The sequence below is a fragment of the Tribolium castaneum genome, chromosome 2 (assembly GCF_031307605.1).
Source record: "Tribolium castaneum strain GA2 chromosome 2, icTriCast1.1, whole genome shotgun sequence".
Lineage (NCBI taxonomy): Eukaryota > Metazoa > Arthropoda > Insecta > Coleoptera > Tenebrionidae > Tribolium > Tribolium castaneum.
In genome coordinates, this window is record NC_087395.1 from 17,501,373 (window position 1) to 17,515,051 (window position 13,679).

General features: G+C 32.4%; 2 protein-coding genes across 2 annotated transcripts; one reads left to right on the forward strand and one right to left on the reverse strand.

The window, feature by feature from the left end:
- Nucleotides 1-1,945: 1,945 nt before the first annotated feature.
- Sec20 (Secretory 20) lies at nt 1,946-2,850 on the reverse strand. Its single transcript, XM_965718.4, has 3 exons — nt 2,669-2,850; nt 2,442-2,614; nt 1,946-2,392 (listed from the first exon to the last, which is right to left on the reverse strand). Exons 1-3 carry the CDS (start codon nt 2,747-2,749, stop codon nt 1,972-1,974), a joined length of 675 nt encoding a protein of 224 aa, XP_970811.4. The 5' UTR covers nt 2,750-2,850; the 3' UTR covers nt 1,946-1,971.
- Nucleotides 2,851-6,689: 3,839 nt separating this feature from the next.
- On the forward strand, nt 6,690-13,615 carry LOC659479 (cell division control protein 42 homolog). Its single transcript, XM_965783.4, has 3 exons — nt 6,690-7,200; nt 7,897-7,955; nt 12,793-13,615. Exons 1-3 carry the CDS (start codon nt 6,960-6,962, stop codon nt 13,180-13,182), a joined length of 690 nt encoding a protein of 229 aa, XP_970876.1. The 5' UTR covers nt 6,690-6,959; the 3' UTR covers nt 13,183-13,615.
- The last annotated feature ends 64 nt before the right edge of the window (nt 13,616-13,679 follow it).

Sequence of the window (13,679 nt, forward strand, 5' to 3'; positions counted from 1 at the left end):
CTGGGATTTGTTTTTGTCGAGTTGAACAAAATGGACCAATTGCTCTCCATTTCATGTCTGAAGTCAAAAGTTGATAACCCATTTTTTTAAAAATGGCATTAAACAGGTGAATAAAACACAAATTATAATAATGCATAAGGAATTTACAGATTAAATAACTAAAAAATTATGGTATTTTAATAATAAATAACGAGGAAATGTGAAATAATGGGCTTCCAAAGGATTGAACTCAATTTTGGAAAAACATTCGGGCTGAGAAAACTACTTAATTATAAAAAAATTCATAAAAAAATTAAATGGCACCTTTTAAAACTACAATGTTTTAATTAAAATTATAAATAAATCACATTATTGAAAAGCTCCTCGTTAAAATTCATAACTCTTGGGATGGATCACTACTAATGTGTTTTTCCGTAGCAATTGTAAAATTATTTCTCTATCAACTCTTTTGAGTAGATAAAGTAGCACTTTAACCGTAAGAGTAGATAAAATGTTTAAAACTTATTTTATTCAATTAAATTTACAAATTCCAACACAATAATTTCTTCTCTTAAACTGTCCTGCTATAGAAAAAATGTTGTATTATACACGACTATAAAAATTATTTAATCTTCGACACTAATTAATCCTCAGTTAAATTTTATCTCTCAGTTAGTTGCTAAGGTAGTGTGTCTCTGGTTGGCGTTGCTATGTTTTAACTGAGGTTTAAATTTAACTCTCCCGTAAATATGTTTCCAGAAACTGGACCTTAAAGCAGTTTTAAGCCTTGTTGCGTCTAAGTCGAAGAATAAAATGTTGTATTCAACTCTTCTTCCACCTCGTGGATGATAAATCACTCGTGAAATGAAACGTCCTAGTTACACTTAAATTTGTCGAACAAATATGTTTATAATTAATAAAACTGAAAAAAATATAAGAAATTTAACCTTTTCACTCGTAAAACAATCTCTTTTTCGTCGTGTATAAGAAAATAAATACCTATTTTTATTATATCTCAAGAACTAATTGCACAGATTTTTTCTAACCGTGCTTGTAATTAAAACTAATTAATTAAAAATATTAATTTCAATAAAATTTTAAACATTAACAACGATGCTTAAATAATTCTTTGAAGAAAAAATTCTTAATAAAATTATTGTTGCTAGCACCAAAATTACATACAGTGAATATTTTATTTTGCTGAATATTGGGATTTTATGGAACTGTTTGATGCCAATGCATTGACATGGATTTTTTAAAACTGAACAATTAATAGTGTTATGAGTGTTAGGTAAATAAATTCTCTACCATACACAATACAGAAGATCTAAGCACTCTAATAATGCATTGATATGATTTTTTTTTAATTGAACATAGGATTAATAGAATTAGGGTGTTCGGTAAAATAAAATCTTCGCTGTATATTTGAATTGGATAGTTTAAAAGGTAATTTGATCAATGCTTTAAGAATAATTAATGAAGACCAAAACCGTTGTATTAAAAGATCAGTTGAATGTAAAGAACAGCGTATTATAGAACAAGCAAGAAATCATAATAGAAAAATCTGTACTTTCATAAATTATAAAGAAGCTTATGATTATATTCCCCATTCTTGTTTAACCGAAAATACATAAAAATATATAAAATACGTCGGTTTTAAACAATCATATCAATTGAGTTTTGTTAAGAGATTTAAATACCATGCGATCAATTGAATTTATAATTAAAGTAGGTGATTTTTTGTCTTTGTGATTAAAAGCTAGTACGAACTGAGGGAAAAATCAGTTCTTTTAAAAACCCAATATTATTATTATTATAAATGTCTCAATAATAACGAAACGTATTTTAATAATAATGTGGTTACAACAATACAATAAATAATTTATTTAGCGTAATCTGGGGGCTTCCCAGATGCCTTGGACCAAGGTCCTTCAGTCTATAAAAACAATACTCGTAAAATAACTCATTATAACGAAAGTAGTTGAAGTTTATTTAAAATAATCGTTTTTGCACGATATAAAAAACACACGCCACAAAGAAGACAAACGCAAAGAACATGAGGATTTTATCGGTGAATTCCCTTCGCCCATACTTCGCCAGCAATTTCCCCGACTGGCTAATTGTACTTGAGGTTATTTTGAGTTCTTCCTGTGACCCGATTACACTATCGGAGGAAGTAACTAGCGCGTCCAGCGTATCCGCACTCCTTTTCGTCGTATCAGCTAATTGCCGACTGATTGATAACAACTGTTCGGTTACATTTGAGCTCATTTTGACCAAATTTTCCTTATCGCGTTTTTGCCTTTGACGCAGCGCCGTTTCCTCAGTTTTCGGTTTCAACAACTCCTCCTGAGCCCCCTTTTCTATGGCCAACATCGCACTAATATTGGCCTTTTTGAACGCCTCCATTGTGCTACAAAATTAATCTCTTCACACAAATGCGACACAATACACCAAATCACCTCGCTAATTGTTCACGATACGAAACTACGTCTTTCAAAAACGTGGGGTTTTTGCGCTCTTTGGCTATATCCCCGAATTTGTCGATGAATTTCCGCAAGGCGGAAATTTTTGAACGTCCCGCGCTATTCAAACCTTGCAATTCAGCCAATGGGCCGACGCATGCGTTGATGTCCTACCACAACACGGACGTGTCAAAAATCAGGGTTTATTTGTGGGTAATACGCACCTGAATTATCGCTCTAATTTGTAAATTGTGCTCAGTTATGTCTTTTCTCAACGTTTCTAGCACGTAATCGGATGAATCCATCGTTTTAAGCTCGTTAGCACCCGACTAAGCTAATGGAATGTAAATCTAGTAACCTACTCATGAGCAGGGTTTTCCGTTTTTGAACCAAGCAATGGCGCCAATTCAAAATTTAAACGTTAGTTTAAAGTATTAGCTCTTTGAAAAGTATGTAAACGCCAACGTCACATTTTTCTCAAAATTAGTTGTTATAAATTATTTATACACTTCAAAAAATTGATAGATAATGTAATTTATATTTTCAATGAGATCTAACCATTAATACGTATCTTACATTTATTTTTACCTTATTTAAAAAAATAATTTGGTAAAGAGCGTGGTTAGCGATTATTTTTTGTTGGTTTTGAATTTTGAGTAAAGACTGAAAATTTAAAAAATAAAATATCACTTTTAACACAAAACAAAAAAAACAATATTTTGTTTCTTTAAGCCTTTCCCTCCTTTTAAATTTTAAAGTAGGGGTGGCTAGCGATCAGGGGATGAAACCTAAAATGTAACTAATATTGGTTTTGAATTTCCCTTCGAGATCCTAATCGATCGGTTTTTGCTTGAAAATATCTTTATTCAATATCAACAGTTATTGAAATACAGTGGAACCTCCCTTAATGGACACCTCCGAAAAACGGACACCTCTTCACAACAGACATTTTTGTAAGAAGTTAACAATATATTAAAATTTCCACCTCTCCACAATAGACAATTAAAGGTTCCCCATCAGTGTCCGTTGTTGAGAAGTTTTACTGTACTCGTAAAATAGTACTTAAATCAATAATGGACAAATTTAGAGACTCATATGAGCCTAAAATTAGGGCTTTTCGAACTTAAACCCAAGAAGTTGTGGAATGATATTTGAGTTCCTAAATTGAGTCTTTCTCGCTCGCTAAGGCAACTTTTGCGGATCATTTAGGTGAATACAAAAAAAGTGTTTCGAGGGATAGCTGTACAACTTCAAGGATTTCCAGGACTGTAAAAGGATGTATAAGGAATGTATGGTGTACAAGATTTAGATCAGATGTTTACCCCTCGCAAATGGTAAAAAAACAAAAATTAAAAACAAATTGTAACGATTGGTCATTTACTACTAGACCACCATTTATTTCCTTAAATGAGGCAATGCCATTGAATAAAATAAATGAATGATTCATTCGATAGTTCAAATCGCTGTTCAAATCATTTGATAACTGATTATTCCATAGTCAAAATCATTCGACTGTGTGCAAAACTAGTTACTAACACTCCGCGAAAAAAATAGTACTTGACCAAATTTGCGTTTTTGCATTAAAATGTTTTATTTCTCGCTTGGAGAAGTCACAATGTTTAGGATTAAGCCCATATTAACAACCAACTAGGAATATTCGCAATTACCTGCGAAAAAACTGTAAAAATTCTTGATAATGCTCCCCTTGTGATGGTCTTCAAATAACCAAAAACAAATCCACCACCAACAATAAATATTTACTATAACACAAACTAAAAACGATTATCAACACTACAAACGTCGTTTAACAAAATTAATCCCAAACCTTAAGCACCAACACCTTTGAATTTAAATCGGCGGAGAATTACAAGCGCGGGAATACTACCAACCCAACAGCACGCACTAAACGACCCGCTAATACGCATATTTTAGGGATTTTAATGTTTCCACGTTATTTAAAAAACTTAATCTCTTGCTCAAGTGCAATGAAGTGGCACTTCACTATTTCACTTAAAGCGACCGCCACTGAAATCCGGTGGCTTAAGTTATCACTTTCTAAATCCAAAAAACGTGATAAGTCCAAGGTTCCTATTTGTTGTTCTGACGAAACCCCAACAAAGATAACTTTAGACGTTTTGAATCACCAGTCGGGTTATTTATTTATTATTTTGCTAAGTAATTAATAACATTACGAAATTGTGGTCAAAATTATCACAGGATTCTTTTTTATCGTCTGATAGTTACGTTGCGTGACTGCAGAGGCCGCAATTGTCTCAAATTCAACAAAGCCAGTAGATATACTAAAGTAGCGACACGGACCTTGACAGGGCAACAATAACGATTATATACTCTAGAGAGGGCGCAACTATCGAAATTCGACATATACCGCATTATTTACATAAAATGCCTAGCCTTGAAAAGCCTTAGTAAGTGCGTTTTGTCTCTGTTTCTACGTTTAATCTTCACTAAATGAAATTGCTAAAGGGGATGCTCAAAAGAGATATTCGTTAAAGGTCACATTAGATGATAGATTTAAATCGAGAATGTATTTAAACAGGCAGTTTACTTTTCCAAGGCTCGACATTTTTTGTAATAACGCTGTAATTTTAAAGGTTCGTCAAATTGTCAGTAATTTTGAACATACGTCAAAACTGTCAAGATTCTCTCACTTTTGAAAAATTGGTAAAGAGCACAGTGATTCTGGCGTTCATCTGTAGTTTTACTGTGATTATTGGTTATGAACAGATTTCATGGAACTTTCAAACCTGTGCTTAAATCACGTAAATAATAAATCGACACCAAAAACATTAAACAAAAGGGCCTCCAGAGTGTTCAACGTCGTCCACATTACGAAGCACGTGTGTGTGAGAATACTGGAAACTCATTCAAACAAAAATTGTTTCAGAAACATAAAGTGTTAGGTACCAACTTGAAAGAGAAATTTCTAAGATACCAAATTTTCAATAAGTATTTCAGGTAGATTTAAACAATACTTCCTTGAAAATTCATTCTAAATTATTAGATTCTGTCTTAATGGGAAAGAATTTAAGACCGCTCTGCTTACACTGACCTTCGTTTCACAAAATTTAATGCATCTAAATCTGAAAATTGTAGCGCATCGAAGTTTGGTGGACTTTTTATAGCCACTTATTTACAGCAACTATGTTATACAACATTTAAATAATAAAGAGAAATTCAGGTTGTATCATTTCTATTTCTTAGGTAATATCGAGGTGTAAACCGTACCCCAAATGGTTTCCTGTGATTTTATCATGATTCCTTCTGATTTTCCCTAAATTTTTAAAGTGATTTCCTTAAAATTTCTTTATTTACTTAATTTTGTACACTGATTTCCTCTGCGGTTTACCTCTCGGGTAATATTGAAAACATTTACTTTTCTTATTGCGAAAAATGTCTTGGTTTCATAGCAGTTGTTAATAGTGTTGAGGAAAAAAATTAAATTTAATTAAAAAAAAATAAATCGACCAATTTAAAATCTTGGAGTAATTAAATACGATAAACTGTAAAAACACTTAGAGAGGAGTTTATTAAAATTAGAAATGTAAGTATTACAATTTTTTGAGATCAAACAACTATTATTTTGAAACGTGTTTTTGGCTTTTTCGTTAAATACAAAGTTCAAATTGTTTTAAGGAATGAATTCACTGTTGAAGCGCCAGCACCTTCTTCGAAATGTCCATAAGAGTTGCTGTATTCTGCGCATTCTAAAAGCCTTTCTCATTGCAATGTTCAGTTGAATTTAGGGACGATCTGATTTATTTTTACGTGAGTGAAGCACAAGTTTGAAGGTTTCATGGTATCTGTACACATAAACTGTAATAACCAGGGTGAAATTAAAGACGATCACCGAATTTATTGTTCTGATTCACCAATTTTTCAAACGTGAAAAAATCTTGACATTTTTGACGTACGTTTTTGAATTTTGATGGTGGAGCCATCTGTAGAGTGTATAATCGTTATTGTTGCCCTGTCAAGGTCCGTGTCGCTACTTTAGTATATCTACTGGCTTTGAAATTCAAACGACAGGAGACACTAGCGGTAGTCAAACTGTTCTCAGTCTCGCCACTATTAATGCAATTGTCTCGAGTAATTAACACTTGGCGTTGATTTTAATACAACACGGCACGGAATCATTGACTGTGACGTGCAAATAACAAGCTTGAAATTAATCCGGGAGTGTTTTTTCAACCAAGTTTATGGCTAGTTGTTTGAGGGTCGCAGCGGCCGTTTCGTTTGATAAAGTCTGTCGATGATGAGTCAGACAACAGCAGACCAGCGGACGACCTGTTGAGCAGCAGACGAAGTGACAAGTGCTGTAGTGTTATCAAAACCGTCCAAAATCAGCTCAAGAAATCGTCCTGATTGCCAGAAAGTGCAGTGAATTGTGCAAAGACTCGAATTAGTTTATTTAATTATCGACCGCTGACATATCATATCTGCTATGATAATCGGGTTTCTCCAAAGTAACAACCTGTATCTTCCGAAAATCCTGCAATGACTCCCCAATACAGCCCCAACTTGCACTACACCAAGCAGCCCTTGTTGACTCACCAAACGCCTGTGATATTTTACAATAATGCGAGCAAAAAACCGAAAGTCAAAAAAGAGAGGAACAATGCCATTAAATGTGTTATCGTCGGGGACAAAGAGGTCGGAAAAACAGCCTTAGCAGTGTCGTACAGCAATGACACTTTTCCCAGCCAGTACGTCCCAACGGCGTACGACAATTACAACGGTAAGTTGGGAAAACGACTCCAATTGTGCTTTCCTCTACCTGCTTTACCTGTTGAAAGGTTGAGGACTTGGCCTTGCTACCTGAAAAGCGCCCGATATGGGAGAAAACTCAGTTTTTGTATTAACGACCTTTATTCCAATTAAAAACGCAAATCCATATGTATCAGCTTCCATTCCAGAATTAAGGTCGGAAAGAAGGCTATTCGCGGCGACCTTGCCTCATTAACTCATTATTTTTATAAAATTCAGCTTCGGGTCTAATGATTATTATCATACGTTTCCCGAATTTAATTCATCATAATTGACGCGGGATGGGATAAGGTCGAGGTGTTTAACCTTGTTGACTTTTGAGCTAAATTAGCTCGGTGATAAACAATTTCTCGCGTTTATTGTGCCTTTTAGCGAGGTCAAGTCTTCAATTTTGAATCGGCAAAGTAGCCTTGAAGACTCAATCAAATGATACTCGAGGAAAGTTTCAAATTTCTTTGTTCGATCTCCACCTGGCAGCTGTTGCCATCTACCTGAGCGGTCCCTTCGTAAATCCATCACTCATCCGTAAATATTACTCGGTTATCATTTTCTAATCATTTTCCCCGTCCTGTTTCATAATTTCCACCAAAAGGACAAAAAATCTAGCCGGCGTGACGGCTTATTTCGGTGATGTTTTAACAACCTGACGTCCTTTTGTTTGTTTCAGTTGAGGTTCAGGTGGACGGGAAGCCAATCAGATTAGAGCTATGCGATACAGCTGGTGAGGTAAATGGTTTTTACGTTTTTTTACCTTTTGGTTCGGTTGGCCTTTGTACCACCACCGTTATTTTTTGTGATCCGTAACGTAATCGTTTGATCACGGGAGAACCTGATTGTCTAATTATAATTTAAGGAAGAAAAAAACACTTGTTAACTTGCTTCAACTGCAGTGATTCAGCCAACGGTTTTATTACTCACGACGGGCTGAAATAGATTTTACTTCTCGGGGAATTATTATTAAACCGACAAAAACGAATGCCGAAGCGATAGCGCAAATAACAATGAAGTTGCGCAAATTTTTACGCTTTTACGGCTGCATCACTAAAAAATTTTATTACATAAAATGATAAATTAAAAAAGACAGTTTATGGTTGTCTAACAAAAGAATAAATAAATTATGTGAATTTTTATGGGTTGGCGGTGTTTACACCTATTATTTGCACAAGGTATTATCATAGTAATGTAACCACCAGTAAAACTTCCAAAAACCGTCTGGTTTTCGAATTAAACGACGGAAACTTTTAGTAATTAGGAAAATTAGGTGCATTTTAATACGATATTAATTGAATACGTTCAATTTTGCATTGAATTAATTGGCAATGTATTCACAAATTTAATTTTCAAGGGAAATTAAAGGAGACGTGTTTTGGTGTTTTGTTTTTTATTTTAATGTCGAAATTGTATCTTATTGCATAAGATTTGATTGGAATGATGCGGTCTAACATCAAAACCTCCTTTATTATACGAAAAACAGAGTGGTATGTATTTAAAAAAAGTGATTATTCGAGAAAGTACAGATAATTAGAGTTTGTGTATTAAGACATAAGTTTCATAAAATTAAACCAGTTTGTTTCTTTCTATGGAGAAATTTTCAAAATTATACAGGCATTTTTTTACAGAGAATTTAATAATACTATCAGCATTTTTTTTTAATCATGCGTTTAGCTGTAATATCATAAAGTGTATTTTTTTTAAATAGGAATCATAGTTGGTTATGACATTTTCGAAAAGTTTATTTTTTTCTGATTAAATACGTCTATTTATGTAATACATTATTTTTAAATAATTAAGATAAAATAAAACATTTCGCTTTTTCTTTTTAGTAGGCCATGAGAAAATTTTGGATTATTATTTAAAACTATGAAAAATGTGTTACCCAACAAGTATTTATAATTTAATGATTTTTTAAACAATAATTAATTAAAAAAAGCATAATATTACTATTACATCAAATTTTTGCGATTAAAAAAATATTTGTTTTTAGATTTAAAATGGCAAGCTTATATTGTCATTCTATTTTCTAATTAAACATGAAATGTCGGACAAAAATCTTATGATTGCCTGTTAATAAAATTTTATTTTACAAAAAAATGTCAATTCAAACACCAAAATCATATCTTTCTGGGGTAAAAAATATAACATTACCAACGTCACTTAATCATTTTTATTTTTAATTTTAATCAGTCACGACATTATTTTTAATTTTGTGCACATTTTTTATGTAATTAAAATCTTCGACGATCGTATATTTGTTCAATTGAAAATAACATTTTTACTTTAATAACCGTTCACAAAATTTCGAGATTATTCACACCTTTTATGTGAAATAATTTTTCATGGCCAACTACTTTCAAATATTTTAAATTTGTATATTTTTTATTAATTAAAATTATATAAAAATATCAAACTGTATTGATATCGTTTTCAGCCCAGAAAAAAAATAAGCTTTTCAACAATTTGTCATAGCCAACTATGATCCCTATTTAAAAAGATACAACTTTATGGAATTACACCTAAACGAAAAATTAAAAAAATCGCTGATAACTTTATTAAATTCTCTGTAAAAAAGTGCCTCTATAATGTCTTTGTTTGAAATGTGTGTTTTTTATATTAAGGAAGATATGAATTTTTTAAGATTTGGCTAAAATGTCAACTTTTGTTTGTATGTCGAAAACAAAAGACGATAGCGGGAAGTACTCTTGACAAAAATTATTTTCTCAAAAAACGGAGGGGAGAAAATTTACTATTTATTGGACAGTGTAATAACTAACAGGCGGTTTCTAGAATTTCTGCCGTTATCATATTTGGTAGAACGTCAGATAATAAAAATTTTCAAAATACAGAGATTAGATTAGAAAAAAATCTCCTATAGGTACAGTCATGAAAATTTGTAAATATTGGAAAAATCGTGAACTTAGCAATCAGATAATTTTTTCGCATAATAAAACAAATATTTGTAAACTGCTTCAGATTATACAAATATTAGGGTGTAGGTACCGATCAAAGTTTAAAAAAAATTCTAGAACGTAGGAAAACAAACCGTGAGGGCACCGTATGTTACGGCCTCATATGCCTGTAATAAATTGCTCTAAAACTAACAATTTTGTGTATGAGTTATGGTTAAATTTTATAAGGAAAAACAGGCTACCCCAGAATGCCGATAAATGGTGTATTTTAGTTTGTTTTATGAAGAAAAAGTTGGTTTTTATATTTTTTTAACTCAAAACAGCTGTTCAAAAATTGGGAAAATTTGACCGAAAACTGAAAATTGATAAAATTTTCAGTCCTAGACTAGGTTTTTTTTAAGACATTTTTTTGCCATGAAGGTTATAAACAATTTTTCCAAGCAGTCGAATACAATTAAAGATTGTTAAAATTTTAAGACCATACAAAAACCAGATTTGTATAAGATTTTTAATATTTAAGGTAAATATAAAAGACTATTAAAAAACTTTGATAAGTCGATTTTCGCGATAACTCGATAACTTCGAAGTATTATTATTTATTAAATAATTATTAATTAATAATAATAATAATTGAGTAATAATATTTCTTGATATTTCGAAACTTTTTGACGAATCCTGGACCACAATTTGCTTTTTATGTCTAGCGACAATTTGTTTTACATATTTTAGACACAAAACATTTAAGCATCGAAAAAGATTTATTGGTTATTTAGGGCAGGGAGTAATTAAAATTTGTATTTTTTGCGATGTTTCGATTATTATTAATTCTTCATCAGGCTATAAATTTTAATTATTACTCCCTGCCCTAAATAACCAATAAATCTTTTCCGATCATATTTTTCAAGGGCATAATTTATCATCTCAACATTTAAGCATGTCTTAGAATCATATAACTACATAAGTAATACATAACAAAAAAGTATTTTTGCAGCGTACTATGAAATTACTTTTTTGTTGAAAAATATGTATTCTTGTACTCATAGCTTTTAAATAACTATTTCCCGGTTATCTCTAGCGTATAGGAAACGGACTTTCCCGCACTGTGGTGTTTTTTACTTTGCAACAATGACTAGAGGCATAGGTTGGTATCGCTATCCTTGAGATGGAAACAGTTCATGTAATTTGATGATTGTTTGACCTGTTACCAACCCATTAGAAAAAAGAACTAAATTATCAAAAAAAAACTTTTTAGAGATATTTGTTACAAAAAATATTGTACCTAACTTGTTTTGAAAAGCAGTTTCCCACATTCGCATTTCATTCAGCACTCGCTGCGCTCGTACAGCAAACAAAGTGCTCATTGGGAAATTGCACTTTCGAAACTCGTTAGATAAATAACAATTTTCGAACACTCCTCATTTTCTATTGACTTAAGACAAAATTTGCATTCAAATAGGAAGTTTCTTTTTTTTCAGTTACTTTTGATAACAGGAATTCGCGATAACTAGAATTATTTTCCTTGAAACTACCTAATCGAGTTATGGGAAGGTCGACGGTAATAATTTTATTTTTGTACGAAAATTTAAAAACTTGGGAACAATCTAATAACATATTAAATTATAGATTTTTTAGATAATATTTATACAGCGTGCTCAAAAACTGGCGCACCAACTCAATGGTGTGTGGTAGAGAACTCGTTACATATAAAGATAAAAATAGTAAAAAAATTCTTTGTATTAAAGTTATTGATAAATAACGGATTTTAGATAAATGATATGTGGCAACGTTGTCTAACAGTCATGATCGCAATAAAATTTGAGCAACAATAAAAATAAATTATTTTTGAAACGGTTTCCTAGGAAATAATTCCCAGTGTTGGCACATCTACACATTGTAATTTTTTGGATAAATTTTAATTTTTTTTAATTCAAAAAACTGTTAAAATCTGATAGTAAATTTAAAAATAATTATTCATCGTTTTGTTACGGAACGATTACCTGGTATGAAACATAAAAACATAAAAAAATAATGAAAACTAAAGAAGTTAACGCAATAAGTTTGTAGCTCTAGTTTTTTAAAATATGACTTTAGGAATTTTTTCAACATTTTTCCCGTAATGTGCACTTGCTTCTCAATAACGTACCACTGAGTTGGTGCGCCAGTTTTTGAGCAGCCTGTATATGAAAAAGGTTATATCTCTTTTTATTTAGAACCTTTTTCATAATAACATATTAATTTAATATTTTGTGGTAATGTCAGTATATTCTGGTAATTAATTGCCTTGAAAGTCCCTTCATTTTTAGATATATTTATTACAATTTAATTTAGTCATAGTATTGATTTTAAATCTAGTTTAAGTTGTGTTTTTGTTACGTGACCACATTTGAAATGTTTTACAAAGCCAAAACTTTTTGAAGGAAGCATTCGTTTTCGCTTAATATCTCAAAGTCGTCATATTTGGGTCCGTTTGCCACAAAATCGGGACAAATAAGGACACGGACGTAAACCAGGACAAGACAATAAAAACTTAAACCTGTCCGTATTTCTATATTTGCTCTGACAGGTTAAACAATTTTGTTTAGATTTTGGGAACTTCACCATTTTGAAGTGCAAAATTAGGATTTTTTACATTGTAACAAAAAATTCATTTCTTTCAGGACGACTTCAACCCTCTCCGCAACCTCTGTTACCCCGGAACCGACGTTTTCATGTTATGCTTTTCCGTGGTGAAACCCACGTCGTTCCTGTCAGCGTGCACGCGATGGGCCGACGAGCTGGCCCGATACCACGACGCTGCGGTGGTTCTCGTCGGCACCCAATCCGATCTTCAAAACAACACCGAAATCATTCAGGGATTAAGATTACGCCGACAACGTCCAGTGCGTCCGTCCGAAGCCAGACAACTAGCCGACCGTCTCAACGCGCCATATGTCGAGACTTCGGCCAAAACGTGCCAACATTTGAAAGAGGCTTTTGATCAGGCCATCATGCTGGCACTGAAGAAAAACAAGAAACGAAAGCCGTGGCGAAAACTGTGCTGCTTTTGAAGAAACCATTCCGTTCCTTGATGGGTTGTGAACTCGGGATAGACATATCTGTCTGATGTCTGCACTTTTGGCAGGATTCTCTCTTGATAGTATTATGTAACGACTGATCTAAATTTTATGGAAATAAGTTCTTTCAGCGCGTTGTGATTACGTTTTTTGGCAATCGCCGGCGCGGTTGAGTGTTTTATTTACGTCGTAAGTTAAGTGTAATTAGATCTCTTTGAATTCGTTAGGTTTTAATTATACAATTTTACTGCTCATATTAATACTCTTGAAACGTATGTAAAATGTGATAATTGGTTTTTATCAAACCGCTCATGGTTGCTTGTTTAGGCTTATTCATGGTGTAATAATTACTGGTGTTATTATGACTTCCATATGAGAAATTTTAAATTTTAAGATTATATTTATTAAACGGTTATTCGATTTTAAACTTCGTTTCATTCCACACCACACAAGAGACCCAGCGAAAGTCACCAAATCTGACCGAATTTTTT